Genomic DNA, 14878 nt, shown 5'->3' on the forward strand with positions numbered 1-14878 from the left:
GAGCACGCCAATGTTCCTTTAGATACATACCCAAGATGCCTCGCTCCCGACTCGCTGGAGGCTGGCCATGGGGCGACCTACTTGTGGGCACCGCGGTGGCGAGACGTTCACTACCTCGCCTGCTATGCAGGCCGTGGGGGGTTCGATCCCAACCCCGACGCCTGTATATTTGGAGTTTGCATGTTCTCCACGTGGTCGCATGGATTTTCCCTCCACATGTAGAAATATCCTTTTAGAGAATTTGACTGCTATACATTTCCACATAAGCCACTTCATTGGGCTATCATTTGTGAACAGGTTGCTTCTGAAAAATAACTATATAGTAGCTCAGTGAGCCTTACCTGATAAAATAAAAATAGTTCATAGTTTTTTAGTGTACCGAGGGCCTCGTCTCAAAGGTGATTTATTTCCACAGCAGAATGGGAACCGGGCTCTTCTGTCTCAGTTCCCGGCCAGGGCTGTGAGGCATGATGCTAGGTGTGTAAACGACTCACCCTGCCAGGTGGTTGGATGAAATTTCGCTATTCTTGATTTTATTCAAGATTCTATGCAATTCGTCTTTGCTCCTACGGTCTCCTTTGTACTATTTCTTAGTTTTTCTGTCCTGTTTCTGCAATTTTACTTGTTCCATTATTTCATACATTATCCGCAACATGTATTTGTGATTCTTGCACATGCAATTTAATGTATACATCGTGAGCCATAAGAATCGATATTCGTCAACTGCACCGTTCCACCAAAAGCGAAAAGGGGTGACACACGTCCCGTCTGAGCAGTTTTAAAGAAGCTCAAACACGGCGACCAACTCTTACGAGTCCTAACATTGTGCCGCATCTCAACGCCACGCAAAGGAAACATAACACCGGCAAGACTTTACAGCGAACGCGACAATAATACAAATTACGGCGTGTGAATGGCCAAGTAAACTAGTGCAATGTAATATACGTGCTTGAAAACAAAACTCCCCCCTCCCTTCAAAAGAAAGGCCCCAAATCGCACGCGCAAACGTAAACCAAATTATTGACCTCTGCAATCCCAGTCCTCAAGGACCACAGGTTGCTCAAGCCTTCTGGAGTCTCTATTGCAATCAAAACCATCAAGTCAGTGATTTCTAAAGGAGCATTGTGACGACGCTTATCTCCCGGGAGTCCCGAGCCAATTTGTTGAGATTCCGCGTTCCGATGGCAGGTTGCGAGTCCATCCTTAGGGCAACCACTGTTGACTTCCCTACAAAGCGGTGCACATTTTTTTTGTTGATCCTGGAGGGACGACGGGCCGAGCAAACCTCAACCAGGATTTGAACTAGCAACCTTCTGATTATGAGCCGTTCGCTCTTCCGCCGAGCCAGCTGGCCGGATTGGTTGTTTCATTTGGACAAGCGAATGATACTCAGAAGTGCAACCACGGTGGTGGTCCCAAAGGACTGGTTTTCAGTTTTCAGACGAGTATGTGGAGTATATATGTATGTATGCCACATTCGATTTGGCATGCGAGCTGTTATGTAAACCAGAGGGCCCTCTCACTGCAGGGAGCCTTCATCGCCCTTCACGAACCTCAAAAGTCACCCCGGCTAAGTGGTGGGGTGTGACGACACAGTCCATGGGCCTAGACGTGAATAATGTAATGATAAGGGTGTGTGGTTGCTATCATACGATCCCATTCTTCTATGGCAAGGGTGGCCAAACTTCCAGCCATAAGAGCCGCAAACCAAAATCTTCACGTGGCCCAGAGCCACAAGACGCACGGCCACGTGGGGCGGCCACGTCGGGTGGTGACCAGCCAGTGCGCTCGTGCTGGTTGGCTGTAGATTTTAAAATTTATAAATCTGCGGGAGCGCCTCTGAAGTAATCGCGTCTGGCTCCGCTGCCACAGGGACGAGTGGCCTGCGCCACTCCGGCATCCGCAGAATTTTCTGAAGTGAAAAGTTACAAATTAGTTGCGTCTCTATCGAGCCGCGCTGCAGCTGCCTGGGAGCTGCGTGCAGATCTCAATCGACGCTCTGGCCGCCCCCTGTTCGATTGTACGAGCTGCATCTACAAATTGTGAAATGGAGTAAAGCTTAGTTGTAGTCGATTATACCAGGATTTGAAAGGAGCTCATTTTCTTAGGTTATGCGGAGTTATGACTGAGCAGAAATGGGCCGACAACTATACCATCCAAACTAAGGCGAGACTGGTTGCTGGCAACATCAGCGCAGCGCCAGGGATTGGAGTGTGAGGCGTCCTCGTGAACGAACTCGCGGCCGAATCAGAGTCGACTCGGATTCCCGCCGACACACTCGTCAAATTTACCAACAAAATCACAGCCATCCATTTGGAAACCAGGTGGCGGCATAACGACACTCCCATAGTAGCGCCAGGCGTCTAATTTTATGACAGTTAAGGGTAAACGGTGGCATCGAGGCCGCGCTTGGGCAGGTTAGGAATTGGGCAAATTCAGCAGGGAGTTGGGCGAGACCCAGCTCGCGTGCTCGCGAGTCGTAAATTACCCGAGTGGCGAGGGCCCCACCTGCCGGGATAAGAGCACACATTAAGTGCGCTATGCCACCCCGAACAATCTGAAAAATGGAACGCTCGATACCGCGGATGCTCTGCGGGCGCAGCGGCAGAGCCTCCGTAACTGTGGCTCTGCGTGAGACAAATCTCGGCACCGTGCATTGGCCAAGGAGTGCAATCGGTACACTTCTTTTAAAAATTTTACGGCTTTAAAAAGTGAAGTTGTTTCTTTACTAGAAGAGTTGCCTAAAAGTTTCTTCTTTCTGCTACAAGAAAAAAATGTAAACCGTGCAGAGATAAATACAAAAAACATACTGCAATGACGAGCGAGTGCTGTATGAAATCCAAGGCTAGATTAAATCTGAGCCATTTTAACGAACAACATGAGCCCCCCCCCACAAGTTAGCCTCAATAAAACACTAAAATTCGCACGCAGATTTTTAATGGTGTCGATTCTCACTCAGCTTAATGGTGTAAAAATGCTCTGCAAGAAAGTGTGTACCCTCTGACTCTTTGGAGTGATCCTTTGTCAAAGCACATGTTATTATTATGCACACAGCGGTCTTGCTGGCATAGCAGAACATTCCACTTTCCATTGGACGGCAGCACTCAGTGTGGTGCCACCCCTGGTACAAAACGCCTAACCAATAGAACTCGCTCAAACCATAAGTCTCCCCCAACAGAGCTGCAGGTACAAATTAAAAAAAAACCAGCCGGTGGCAAAAAATGCTCAACCCGCTGCCATCGGATCCATCAATCACCACCCACGCAGCTCTGAACAACTGGGTAGGACCGTGCGCATTACAGTAAATTTTAATACCACAATGTGCATTGCATACGTCTATGTGAAATGATGGGACACACACAGGGGGGCGGGAGGGCCCAATAGATGCAACGGGGCTGCGACTCTCCTTTGCTCCTGCTGCCCTCCCTTGCCTCTAACAGAGGACACCTATGCAGGTGAACCGGTCCGTGGAGCCCTAATCCACTCCAGCTTTAAATTCCAGCCACTCGGGCCTATAATTCAACTTATGCATCAAAGGGGTGAGTGGTGGTTGGTGAGCATGAGCAGACTGGACTGGAGTCAGGAAACTGAAGTCTAGCAAATCTCATGAGGGCAGTAGCCTACAAATGGCTCTGTTGAGCCGGGGGTGCTAAACAAGACCACACATTCCTGAAGTAATGGGCAGAATCTGAACAATAATCACATACATCCAATGGTTATCATCAGCCAATCTCTATCCGCTGCTACATAAAGGATGCAGCTTCTGCTTTCTGCGGTGTGCTCGGTGGCAGTACAGAACGTACAAGTCATGCATTCCAAGAAGCAACACAGGGTTCGACTCGTATCCACGGCTAGCCGCTGGAAAAATAAACGTCGACTCAAAATCTTACGTGCCGAGATCAGCGGCACAAGGTTGGGTAACGCGAGGGAGGCAACGCCGGGCCCACGGGGCGTTGAATGTCAAGAGAGGAGGGCGGCAGGGTGGGGAGGAAGCACTTGGGCGTGCGTGCGTGCGTGTGCGTGCGCGTGGGTGTGCGTGCGTGTGTGAGGGGCGGCGCCATCTTGTTGAGTCTCCATCTTCTGCTACGCAAGGGGACGGCTCTTGAGTTACCGAGGGCCACACCGAGCGGTGCTGCTCGCTGCGCGTTTTAAAAGAGCAAACCAACCACACCCTCGTAGTCCAGCCTGCGCCCCAGCGTTAGTTTGCGTGGCGGTGGCCAAGAGGGCAACAGCGGAAGAGGCTGACGATGGGGGGGGGGGGGGGGTCACGCGAGACGAACGCAGGACGGAGGAGACGCGGCTCAAGATGGTAAGAGATGCGCCGAGCATCTTCCTCCTCCTCTGGCACAGGACACCTTCCTCGATGGCTGCATACCACGCAGAGTAAGCTCGTGCACAGACTGGCCTAGTCGCTGCCGTCTGGATTGTCCTCGGAGGAAGTCAGGAAGCGCTGCTCCTTCCATTTTCGGTGCGCCTCTTCTAGCTTTTTCAGCATTTCCTGTTGCAGGAGGAGAGCAGGGGTTGAGACGAGGTCACGCGAGAGCAGTGGTTCTCACCCAGCGATACGCGGACCCCTGGGGGTACGTGGACTCCTGGGGGTACGTGGCAATGTCCCAGAGGGTATGTGAGGTTATTTATAAATTGGTGAAAAATCATGTATGAATTTGCCAATACAAAATAATTACGATAAAATTAAAATCCATATGGTAACCTGGAACGCTATAAAAGACCTTTCTAAACTCGCCGATCGTAAACAATGCAGTTTCCAAGAGTGACCAGCGAGCGCGAACAGAGCGTCCGTTTTTTTTTTATTTGCTTGCAGTTACTAGCTAGTTACAATACCTCACAAAATGGACAATTGGTTTAAATATTGATGAAAATAAGAATAGGTTTTACCCTTTCTGGCAATAAAACAGGCGTTAAGATGTTCAAACAACAAATAGATACGTAGAACATTTTGGATACTGGCAAAAAGGTCCCATTGGTTAAAATATTGATATTCATTATTCATACATTTCTCAGAACCATGTTGATTTAGGCAAGGGGGTACTTACTGGGTTGAAACAAAATTCAACAAGGGGTACAGTAGCCAAACAAGGTTGAGAAGTACTGCACGAGAGGGACAGGCTAATAAATGAAGGCCCTGAGAACAAGAGTGCATTTGTGTGCGGAAGAGTGTCTTCCCATGCTGCGTGGCAGCTGAAAAGTCCATTCCATTAAGGCAGCCTTCATATGTTTACGGGATTCGACCGCGTGAAGAAAAGTGCGTACAGAAACATGACTTCATCCAGCGGTGAATTGCCAAAAGGCCTGTAAATGATTATGAACAGTCCACTTAAGACAGCATGGGAGGAGGGGAGAGGTGACGCAATGGTTAGCGCATCGCACTATGAACCCGGTGATCCGAGCTCAATTCTCGGCCACATCGGTGGCGAGCGGTACCCGTGCTGGTCCTGGGCACGTCCTCCCCCCGACCGTAGCCAAATCGCACTGATAACGTATGGCCAACGGACTCACCTCAGCCATGGAGTCCGTGGGGAAGTTCAGGATTTTCCCAATATTCTTCACGTGGAAGACAGACTTGAGCTTCTCCTGCGCAACAGCAGACCAGTGGCAACAAGACAATTACAGCCCTGACATTTTTTACTCAAAACTGCTGGCAGGACAGCCCCCATTCGAGGAGGCAGCTCCAGGAGGTTCCCTCTAGGGGACATTTTTCACTCTGGCGAGATGTTAACTACCTCGCTAGGTATGCAGGAGGTCGTGGGTTTGATCCCCACCCCGATGCCTGTATTTTGGTAGTTTGCGTGTTCTCCCCGTGGTTGCGTGGAATTTTTCTCTGGCTCCTTTGGTTTTTCCCTCCGCATTTAGAATCGACGTGAGTTGAGATTATTTTGCTGCTATAGATTTCCACATAAGCCACTTCGTTGAGCTATCATTTGTGGCCAGGTTCCCTTCTGAAAAAGAATCGAACCCACGATCTCCGGATTGCAAATCCATTGCACTAGCCCATGACAGCAGGGCAGAGTTTGACGACGATGCCACCACCGTATTCATGGTAAATAATGCGCGGCGTGTGCTTCACACCAACCTGTGAAAACCCCGTGATGTTCGCTATAAAGAGGGTGCCAAAGCGTGCCTGCACCACGGTCCAGATTTTATTTAAAAAAAAGTCCTCTCAAATTACTTAATTGGGAAGCTGCATAGCAGCAGCAGCAACAACACCACCGCGCCACTCCCCACCCCTATCAGCAGACTAATGCCCAATCGCTGGCCAAGTGCCGTGGTCACCTTGTGTCTCACAGGGACAACTGCCACAGGGGGTGCCCCCTTCTTGCAGAGTGCCTCGAGGTGTAGCGCACGGGAGGCGCGGTGTGAATAGAGCGACGACGATGAAGGTGAGAGAGAAATCTCTCGGTTGTGGAAGGTTGGAGTGGGGGGGTGAGGGGAGAGGGGGGTGGTGGGGGTGGTGTGAAGCGGCTCACGTTAGCGAGGATGCAGAGGCGCCGGCCCTCGCGCAGCGGCGGATCGGTGAACTCGTTGAACATGTACTGCCAGTCGCACGTCACCTGGCCGAACATGTCGTCCTTGGTGACGAACATCACCCGCCTGCGTCACATGCGGCGCCCAGCAGGCCAAACACGCGGCGCACACGCGCGTCGTCACGGTGGGAGGTGCGAGGGTGACGGAGCAAAATCTGCCATCGATCGCAAACGCCGCAATCGATCACCGCTGCCCAGGCATCTTCGAAAGAGGTACCGACATTTTACCCCACCGCACGTAACTCCGCAGCGCAGCAAATTTAACACGTGGTAGGCTTTTGAAACTAATATTGATTCACGATTCATTTTTGAGTCGGATCGCCTGAGTAAAATGTGTGTCGTAAACCCTCCTCCACCCGACACAGCCAATGAATAAAAATTGTCGCGTGAACAAACGTGGCAAATGTATAATTGGTTCAGCAGCAGGTGTTGGGAGAGCGATCTATGAGCATTTAACAATTGGGTACGGACATTTCGCTGGTACTTACGACAGCATCATCAGGCAGTTGTCAAAATTGTGAAAATTATCCTGCAGGTTTGGTAATCGGTGGTGTAGTTATTTATACTGCTGGGTGAACAAAGACACTTCCATCATTGCTTTAACTTCCGTGCCACGAGATTGCCAGTTCACTGTGCCGACCATTCTACCATCAAAGCATCCCACTGTAAATAGTGCCAAGTGTATGGCTCTATGTCAATCCACTGCTGGATGAAAGCCTCCCCCCTCATGAAGCGAGACAGTCAGTCAAAGGCAAAGGAGAAAAAAGTAGTGGTGACTTCCAGCCAGCATTGTTGTTGTGATTGCGCATGTCAGGGTCATCCATCAAGTTTCCGTAGCAAGAATGCACGAGGCCTGCCAGCTCCTGCTAGCACTTCAAAGTGGCAAGGGTTGGGGAAACAATGGGATCACGGGTGTTGGGTGTGTGCGTGCAGTTGAATTTCAAGGAAGTTGTGACGATGAAAAGTTTGTGAGAACTGTGCGTGCGAGAGGGCTCACGTGTGTGTGTGCTCCACACGGACACTGCCACGATGAGATTTAACAACATATCAAGGTGCGATGCTCACGTGCAGTAAGCGAGACACAACGCCAGAATTGTGAAAATGTCCTCCAGGCTTGGACCTTACATCGGTGATATTTAACATCTCACCATGATGGCGAGATGTTAACGACCTCGTCTGGTATATAGAGGTCGTGGGTTTGATTCCGATCCTGACGCCTGTATATTTGAAGTATGCGTGTCTCTCTCCCCGTGGTCGCGTGGAATTTTTCTCCGGGTCCTTCGGTTTTTTCCTCCACATTTATAATCGACGTGAGTTGAGATTATTTTTCTGCTATAGATTTCCACGAGATAAAGCACTTCGTTGAGCTATCATTTACGGCCAGGTTCGTTTCTCAAAAAGAGCTACATAGCTCAGTGAGCCTCACCAGGTAAAATAATAGTTTAGTTTGGGTGTTTATACTGCAAGGCAGGATGGTAGTTGTGTCTTGCTGCTGCTTGTGAGCAGCACACCTTGGTGTGTTGTGATTTCTATTTGTTTGCAGCCTGCACGGATTTTCCGGATTTGATGGGGTTTCTCATCTTTCACATAAAGTGTTGGATTCGAACTTCCAAGATTTCAGATGTACAGATAAGACCCTTAAGAGATGTGGGAAAATCATTGGTACAATCATGAATCGGCTTTTTCACTTTGGGCAAAATGTCAGGCAATCAGGACTGTAATTTAGAGAACAATTATCTGTCCACCTTTCTCGCCAAGGGAGAAATGCTCATAATATACCCGCAGTGTTGGACACTAGGACCAACTGGCTTTCATCCATGCTGCGATGGTGGCGATGGTGCATTCAGCTTTGTATCCATGTCAAAACATTACCTTACTACACAAAAAAGCGACGAATAATTATCTTCAAAAGTAAACCCTATATGTAATCATAAAATATTTTGTTTAATCTTGACCACGAGGTTGCCTCGTTTGTTGTAGCTGCCCACATGCAAAGCATGAGGCTTGACAGCAGTGGTGCGTTTGTCCCGGCCTGCGAGCGCGTGTGTGTGCGTGCATGCGCGTGTGTGGCAGTGTGTGTGGCAGTGTGTGTGTGCGCGCATGTGTGCGCGTGTGTGGCTGGGTGTGTGAATGTGTGTGTGCACATGTGTGCGGCTTGGGTGTGTGCGTGCGGCTTTGGTGTGTGCGTGTGCGTGCGTCTCTCGCCTGTTCGTCACCAGAAACACGTTGCGCCCGTCCTTCGTCACGAACTCGTGTGCCCGGTACTGGTCCAGTGCAAATTTCCCATTCTCGATTTTCTGACAGAGCCGGGTTCAAATACGAAAAACCACACACACAAAACAAGAGCAAGACAAACAGATAACACGCAAAGCAAAACAAACACATTGCTCAGAGCTCCTCACCCCCGTCACGGTAAACGGTGCTTAAGACTTCCCAGTGCACCGTCACATCGAGAATGCTACGCTATGGCATGAATAAACCTACGAAAGCCGAGCATGTCAGAATTCGGGGTTATCCAGAAGGCTACCAATCATTAAATCACGAAACATTCCGACTGGGTCACTGCGCGCTAATTAAACTCTGCCATGATCGATCAACTTCGGGGTTCTGCGACACAAACGATCTGCCCAGCGCCTGCACACCAACAGATCTCACCGCTCCATCTCCGCGGCCGACGTCCTCTCGGACGCATTTCAACCCTTGGCCGCCACTCCGCCGTTATCATTGCTGACCGTCGTCATCCCTCGAGTGACGTGTCTCCTTCCCAAGCCCACTCACGTTTCTTCACGGGATGGATGACGTCATTAAACTGCTGTGTACAGTCTCAAGATCCAAGCGGCGCTCCTCTTCTTGTCGCTCGGTGTAATTCCCAGCATGCATCTCTGCACGTGTCTATGAACACCTTTCGGTTTTCGTTCTATATGTTTCATTCACGACCACCATGTGTCGTTTTCTTGAATAGTGCAGCTTAATTACATTAAATCTCATTGGGCCAGTCCCTCCAGCTGTCGGAGGGCTTTGCTCCAACCGAGGGATTTTTACACCTACGTCAAGACTCTTACCCCAGTCCAACCGGGGAAACACCACCCAGTACCGTACTCCCAGCGAGCCCTTCGCCCAGCCATCCGTGCTGTCGACTCTCTGCCCCTGTTCAGGTCCAAGCTAAATACCTTCCTTATTTCGCTCTAGTCTATGACCCGACTGCTTCTCTCCATCAATCTATAAAATACGCCCACTGTTCTGTACAGCATCCTAAGATGCGGTGAATCTAAATGCTACGTAAATAGCCATTGTATTCTTCATCGTAATTTTGTTGGTAGTAACATCCAAAAAAACTTTTTCACCGCGGCTAACAATCACAACAAACGAGACCTCGTCTCAATGGGCAGTTCATTGACAATAAAGTTAAGCTCGCCACCTACTGGCAAAATTCGATGAACACACTCCACCGATGCATTTTTTTTATTTTCAGACGATTAAGGCTTCAAAGTTAGTGTTAAAGAGTGCCCGCATCGTGAAAGACAACGGTGAACCCCCCCCCCCCCCCAATCAAATACATATTTTGTTAACAAAAGCATCATGCACGTGCGGCATTGATGGGTTGACACGGGTAGGCTCGGGTGTTTCTTCCGCAGAGGGCGACTCGTGAAGCTAAAGAAGCCAGCCAGGTTCCGTCAACTCCAAGCTTACCAGCCTCACTCTAACCAACCGTGTATATGTGTGTGTGTATGTTGAAGTTCTTTCGCACCATACGTAGCCAACCGTGGTAATCGGAGGTGCGGGGGAAGGACAACAAACTAAAGACGAAAAGTAGTTTTTAACTCTTCCTACTTTCACTGTGCCAGTCAACTACGCCGTTGGCAACTGGCAAGGATCGTCATTATTATTATTTGGGGATCATGAGGACTGACGATGCCACGTTGGCGGTGGTGCACGAGCGCAATTAACAATGAGCTTATCACGCTCATCGACATCGCCCCGGAACGTCACCACGTACTGTATATATGTTTATCTTTTAATGCAGTGTTGTTGGCGAGTGTGTGCGAGTATTTTGTTTCTTGCGCCTCCACTCGTGGCCCAGATGGCAGCTCCATGAGGAGTCATACGATCTCTTACAACGCGTAGTTCAATTGTAACCGACTGCCCAAAATAACCACCCGCTGTGGGGTATGTGGCGGTTCTCTTTGACACTATCCGTTCATGTGTTTACACCTGTCTGCTTAGGAAAGCCTAGGCGAGTCTGAATACTCTTTTTCGGGTGGGCGCTTGTCAAATAATCCCTGTTGAGTAATTTGCCGGCAATTTTTGCACCAATGCGTATGTTTTGGCCAATATCGGTAACAATGTACGGGCTTTTTATTCCTTCGCTGTGGGAGGAAAATGGAGAACTCGGAGGAAAACGATGCAGAACAGGGAGTAGAAGATACAAACTGCATGCTCACTCACTCTCCTACTCACCCCCCCCACAGAACAGGGGGCGAGAACATGCACACTCCACACAGAAAGGCGCCTAGGTTGGGATTCGAACTCAGGCCCTTTGTGCTGTGGAGGCACAAGTGTTATTAGTGCACTACCCCGGGCCCACCGATCACCAATCTTGTTGCATCGTTGCCATGCTACAAAAGCTTTGGCCACTGGGGGAAGAGCGTTAGGCAGATTTGCAGCGACTGTCACAGGTCACACACCACCTATAATTATAACTCAAAAATGTGAATGACCAGTTTGCGCACAACAATCTCACCTGTCACCACGTGCTGGAATTAATTTGTGTTGACTCCTACAGTTCGATGGTGTATCCATTTGCATTGCTGATTATTGTTAAGCATGTAACCATTCACTGATCACATTTTTTTGCGCAAAGAAAAGAACATCGCTTACAATTTATGTGGATTGTACGCAAACGTTATCTTAAAAAGTAAAAAATGGGATGGAATGGCACTGAACATACGTGAAGCACGGTCCCAAAGAGACGGAAAAAAACCAACACTGAAAATATCATCAACCCTTCAATCTTGACGGTTCATTGAAAAGCAGGAGGGTAATGGGGTTGGGGAATTGTTACACGCTTACAAATAATGTCGCAACGCACCTTCGGGAAGAGCGAATGCTTAACGACGAAATAATCCGGAACAAAAACACGAACATTTGTTCACCAGTGGCAGCGACGCAATTTATTTACAGTGTAGTCTGTAAGGAGGCGTGAGGTTTGTCTACACACAATTTGCCAAGGCCCCACACCGCACAACCCCGCACCGCAAACGGCTAACTTACACGCACCACGCGCCACCACGCGCCAACGTCCCACGTAGTCGCACACGACACCCAACGAGCGATCGAGTCCACCCAAGCGCCAACGTCCCCACGTGGTCACCCGCGGCACCCAACGAGCCCCCCCAGCCCGCGCTAACGATGCCCGCAGCGGCGACGAGCGAACAATGCGGTGGCGATGCCGAGCGTGACGCGGCACAGAGAGAGAGAGCGGACGCCGGGTTACGGCCGTGGGCCGGTGTCGGAGGCTGTGAGCCACACATGCCGCCCGTGACAACAGCAGTGAAACACCCGGACGTGATGGCGCTGAACGCACGGGACGAAGAGAGGCGGCGCTATAGAACGGCAACATTCCAGCATCACACGGCGTCACGTCGAGCGTGGCAGCGCATGGAGGAGGAAGATTCGCCAATACCCAGAAAGAGCAATAGCACTTGGACACAAGTCCAACGTGAGCTTCATGAACCACAAGGGACCAAAGCAAAAACCGGAAATGACACCGGCAGGCATTAGCGAGGCCTTTTTTTTTGGACAATGAGGTGGTATATGATATATGATCACACGCCATGGGTGGTAATCAATAGAATATGGGATCATTCATTGGGATAGCAACTCTGGTGTCAGTCACTGCGGTCCTGCATGGATGTCTTTGCCACATGACCGCCAACCAATGGAACAGCAATCTGTGATCAAATGTTTAAAAAAACAAAATTTTTAAATCGTTAGCTTAGCACAATAATGGTGCTACTGAAATTAATTATCAAAGCTTAATAACCACCCTGGAGGACACGTGTGGATGCATATAAATATAATACCAAGGCTTGTCCAAGTTACGCCTCCACCCTCATTTCCAGCCGATGGCTCTGGTGGCTATGCGGCTGACTCAATTTGGGCGCGGCGTAGCGAGGAGCACGGACACACAGAGGGGCGTGCACACGCCACAGCACGGACACGCGACCCGCTCGCCCACACCACATCGCATGCACGCGTCACCATGAACCGCTCGCGATCGATCCAACAGAGCGAGAGCTCAGCGATCGGAGGGGTTCAAGGACACACAGAGACAAAGATCCCCCGTGTTGTCTGTAAGTGCTGTTCGCGAACACCTATGGAGGCCGGCACGGCACACAGTGGGGGGGGGGGTTATGTGGCCTGCACCGCGCTCGGCCGCCTTTGTCTCCCCATTGGCAACGTTTACAAACCGCAGCAGGCACTCACGTGATGGTGAAGTCGACCTAGAGGAGGCCCAGAACCGGTTTAGATAAACACCACTTGTGTTGGCCTGTCAGCGGAAATCGAATTCAGGTCACGCGCTAACCACGGCGCCACCCGCCAAGCTCCCGCAGGACAGGGATGTGTGTCGCGTTTGGGGAGGGGGATGGTGCGCGACGGAGCCAGTGCCTCCCAGACTCCAGTCCTTTGATCTTCTCACGGCAATCAACTATTTCCTCACGATTAATTTCGCGCGTTATCCACCCGCGGACGTCCACCATGGAATTTGAGGAATCTTTTTTGTTGCCGAGAGATGTTTTGCCAATCCCATTCATCCCGCACCTCCGATTAGCACGGTTGGCTACACACGGTGTGAAAGAAGTTCCAGATACATACGTTCATGGTAGTTTGGCATCGTGCCAGAGGAAATCTTGTTGTCTGGCAATAAAAACCACCCACGCATATGTGGGAATACAATGCAACGCCCCGTAGAGTTATATTCAATAATCCATTGGTGTGTCGCCATAACCCAGGTAAACGCGAGGTTGTTGCACAAGCAAATGCACTCAACGATGGGGAGAAATAATGGGCGAGAGGACTGGAATTTGGTAGGCCCAGGCTTCTATGAAACGTCGCTCTGAATCGTCGCTCACCTGCCGAGGCGTTATTGTTTAAATGATTTGGCATTGCATAGGACAGCGAGTGGATCAAAGCTGCGAGTCAAAACTTAACTGCAGCTTAGAACACTGTTCGTAACAAATTTGACCGCCACAGCTGCAATTCGAGACAATTTGTTTACGTTTTGTCAAAACATCTTCACAGCTACGAACCAACAAATGATTTTTACGGTTTTGTCACCGCGACCCCAAAACGCGAGAATCCACCGTGATAAGCACCGTCACCGAGCGCGTGCACACGACCCCGCCCGTGACCCCGCCACCCGACCTGACCTCGACCCATCCTGACCTGGCGACGGATGGATGGATGGATGAGGTAAAAACAAAAGAAACGTGTTACGTGAAGCGGTCTTGTCCTGGAGGCAGAGACTGCGGCTGAGAGCGTGATCGGCGCGGCGAGGGGGGGAGGGAAAGCGGACACAGCGTTAGGGTGCCGGCCAGGTTGGCGAGCGAGCGTGCGTGCGAGCGTGCGTGCGTGCGTGCATTGCCACCCCATGCAACGCAGTGGTGGGTTTCCTCGAGCCCACGGCAGCGACGAAGCACGCCACCATCGTCCTAGCACTGCGGCGGCAGCGTGGCCGAGCTGCGCCGCACTCGACGCTCATCGCGGAGGTTCGCGGTTCGAGCTCAGTGGCCTGCCCTGGTTAATACTGCGGCGTACTGGCCGTGAATGCTACGCGCCCGCCTGCTTTGCGGTGGATCGGGCACAGATGCCGGGATGTGATTCGAAAGGGGGTAGAGGCCACGTGTGTGTTCGATGTCCTGTAAATTACAAAAATAATACAAAAACACAAAGCAACGTCGGCCCCTACTGGCACAGACTATGCGCATCTGTGGAAAAAAATTAGTTATTAAGGCACTGAAGAGGCAGGGCTAAGAGACAATAGGGGTTGAGGTTCAGGCACTGAAGGGGTGGCAGTGGCGTCAGCTTAGCGCTCTGTGCTTTCAACCTGACGACCCGAGTTTGATTCCGGGACACGGCAAACATCAGTGGCGAGTGAAACTGGAACTGTTCCTAGTCGCCCTCTTTAACAAACCGCACTTACTGGCGGAGTGAAGTACGGTCAAAATACAAACCACATGACCAATATCGTATGGGGAAGGCTTTCTTCTAGCAGTGGACTGGCAAAGGGCTGTGAATTGCTGTTCGTGTTTAATTTTCGCACAAAGCGTGAAGGC

At 50.4% G+C, this 14878-nt stretch overlaps 1 protein-coding gene across 3 annotated transcripts in view; it reads right to left on the minus strand.

Moving 5' to 3' along the window:
* Positions 1-658: 658 nt before the first annotated feature.
* LOC116950717 (intermembrane lipid transfer protein VPS13A-like) overlaps positions 659-14878 on the minus strand; it is a 120392-nt gene continuing 106172 nt past the window's right edge. For 2 of the 3 annotated variants that reach the window (XM_032968713.2, XM_032968712.2), the window contains 4 exons: positions 8748-8839; positions 6486-6609; positions 5518-5592; positions 659-4498 (listed from right to left, as the gene is read on the minus strand). In XM_032968713.2, coding sequence (XP_032824604.2) covers positions 4406-4498; positions 5518-5592; positions 6486-6609; positions 8748-8839 — 384 coding nt within the window. In that variant the 3' untranslated portion in view covers positions 659-4405. Of the gene's footprint in view, positions 4499-5517; positions 5593-6485; positions 6610-8747; positions 8840-11686; positions 14075-14878 lie in introns of those variants that run through there. The other variant, XM_032968715.2, reaches the window with a different exon arrangement.

This window comes from Petromyzon marinus, chromosome 40 (genome assembly GCF_048934315.1).
Source record: "Petromyzon marinus isolate PM22_M1 ecotype Great Lakes invasive population chromosome 40, UKy_Petmar_22M1.pri1.0, whole genome shotgun sequence".
In the NCBI taxonomy this organism is placed as follows: Eukaryota; Metazoa; Chordata; class Hyperoartia; order Petromyzontiformes; family Petromyzontidae; genus Petromyzon; species Petromyzon marinus.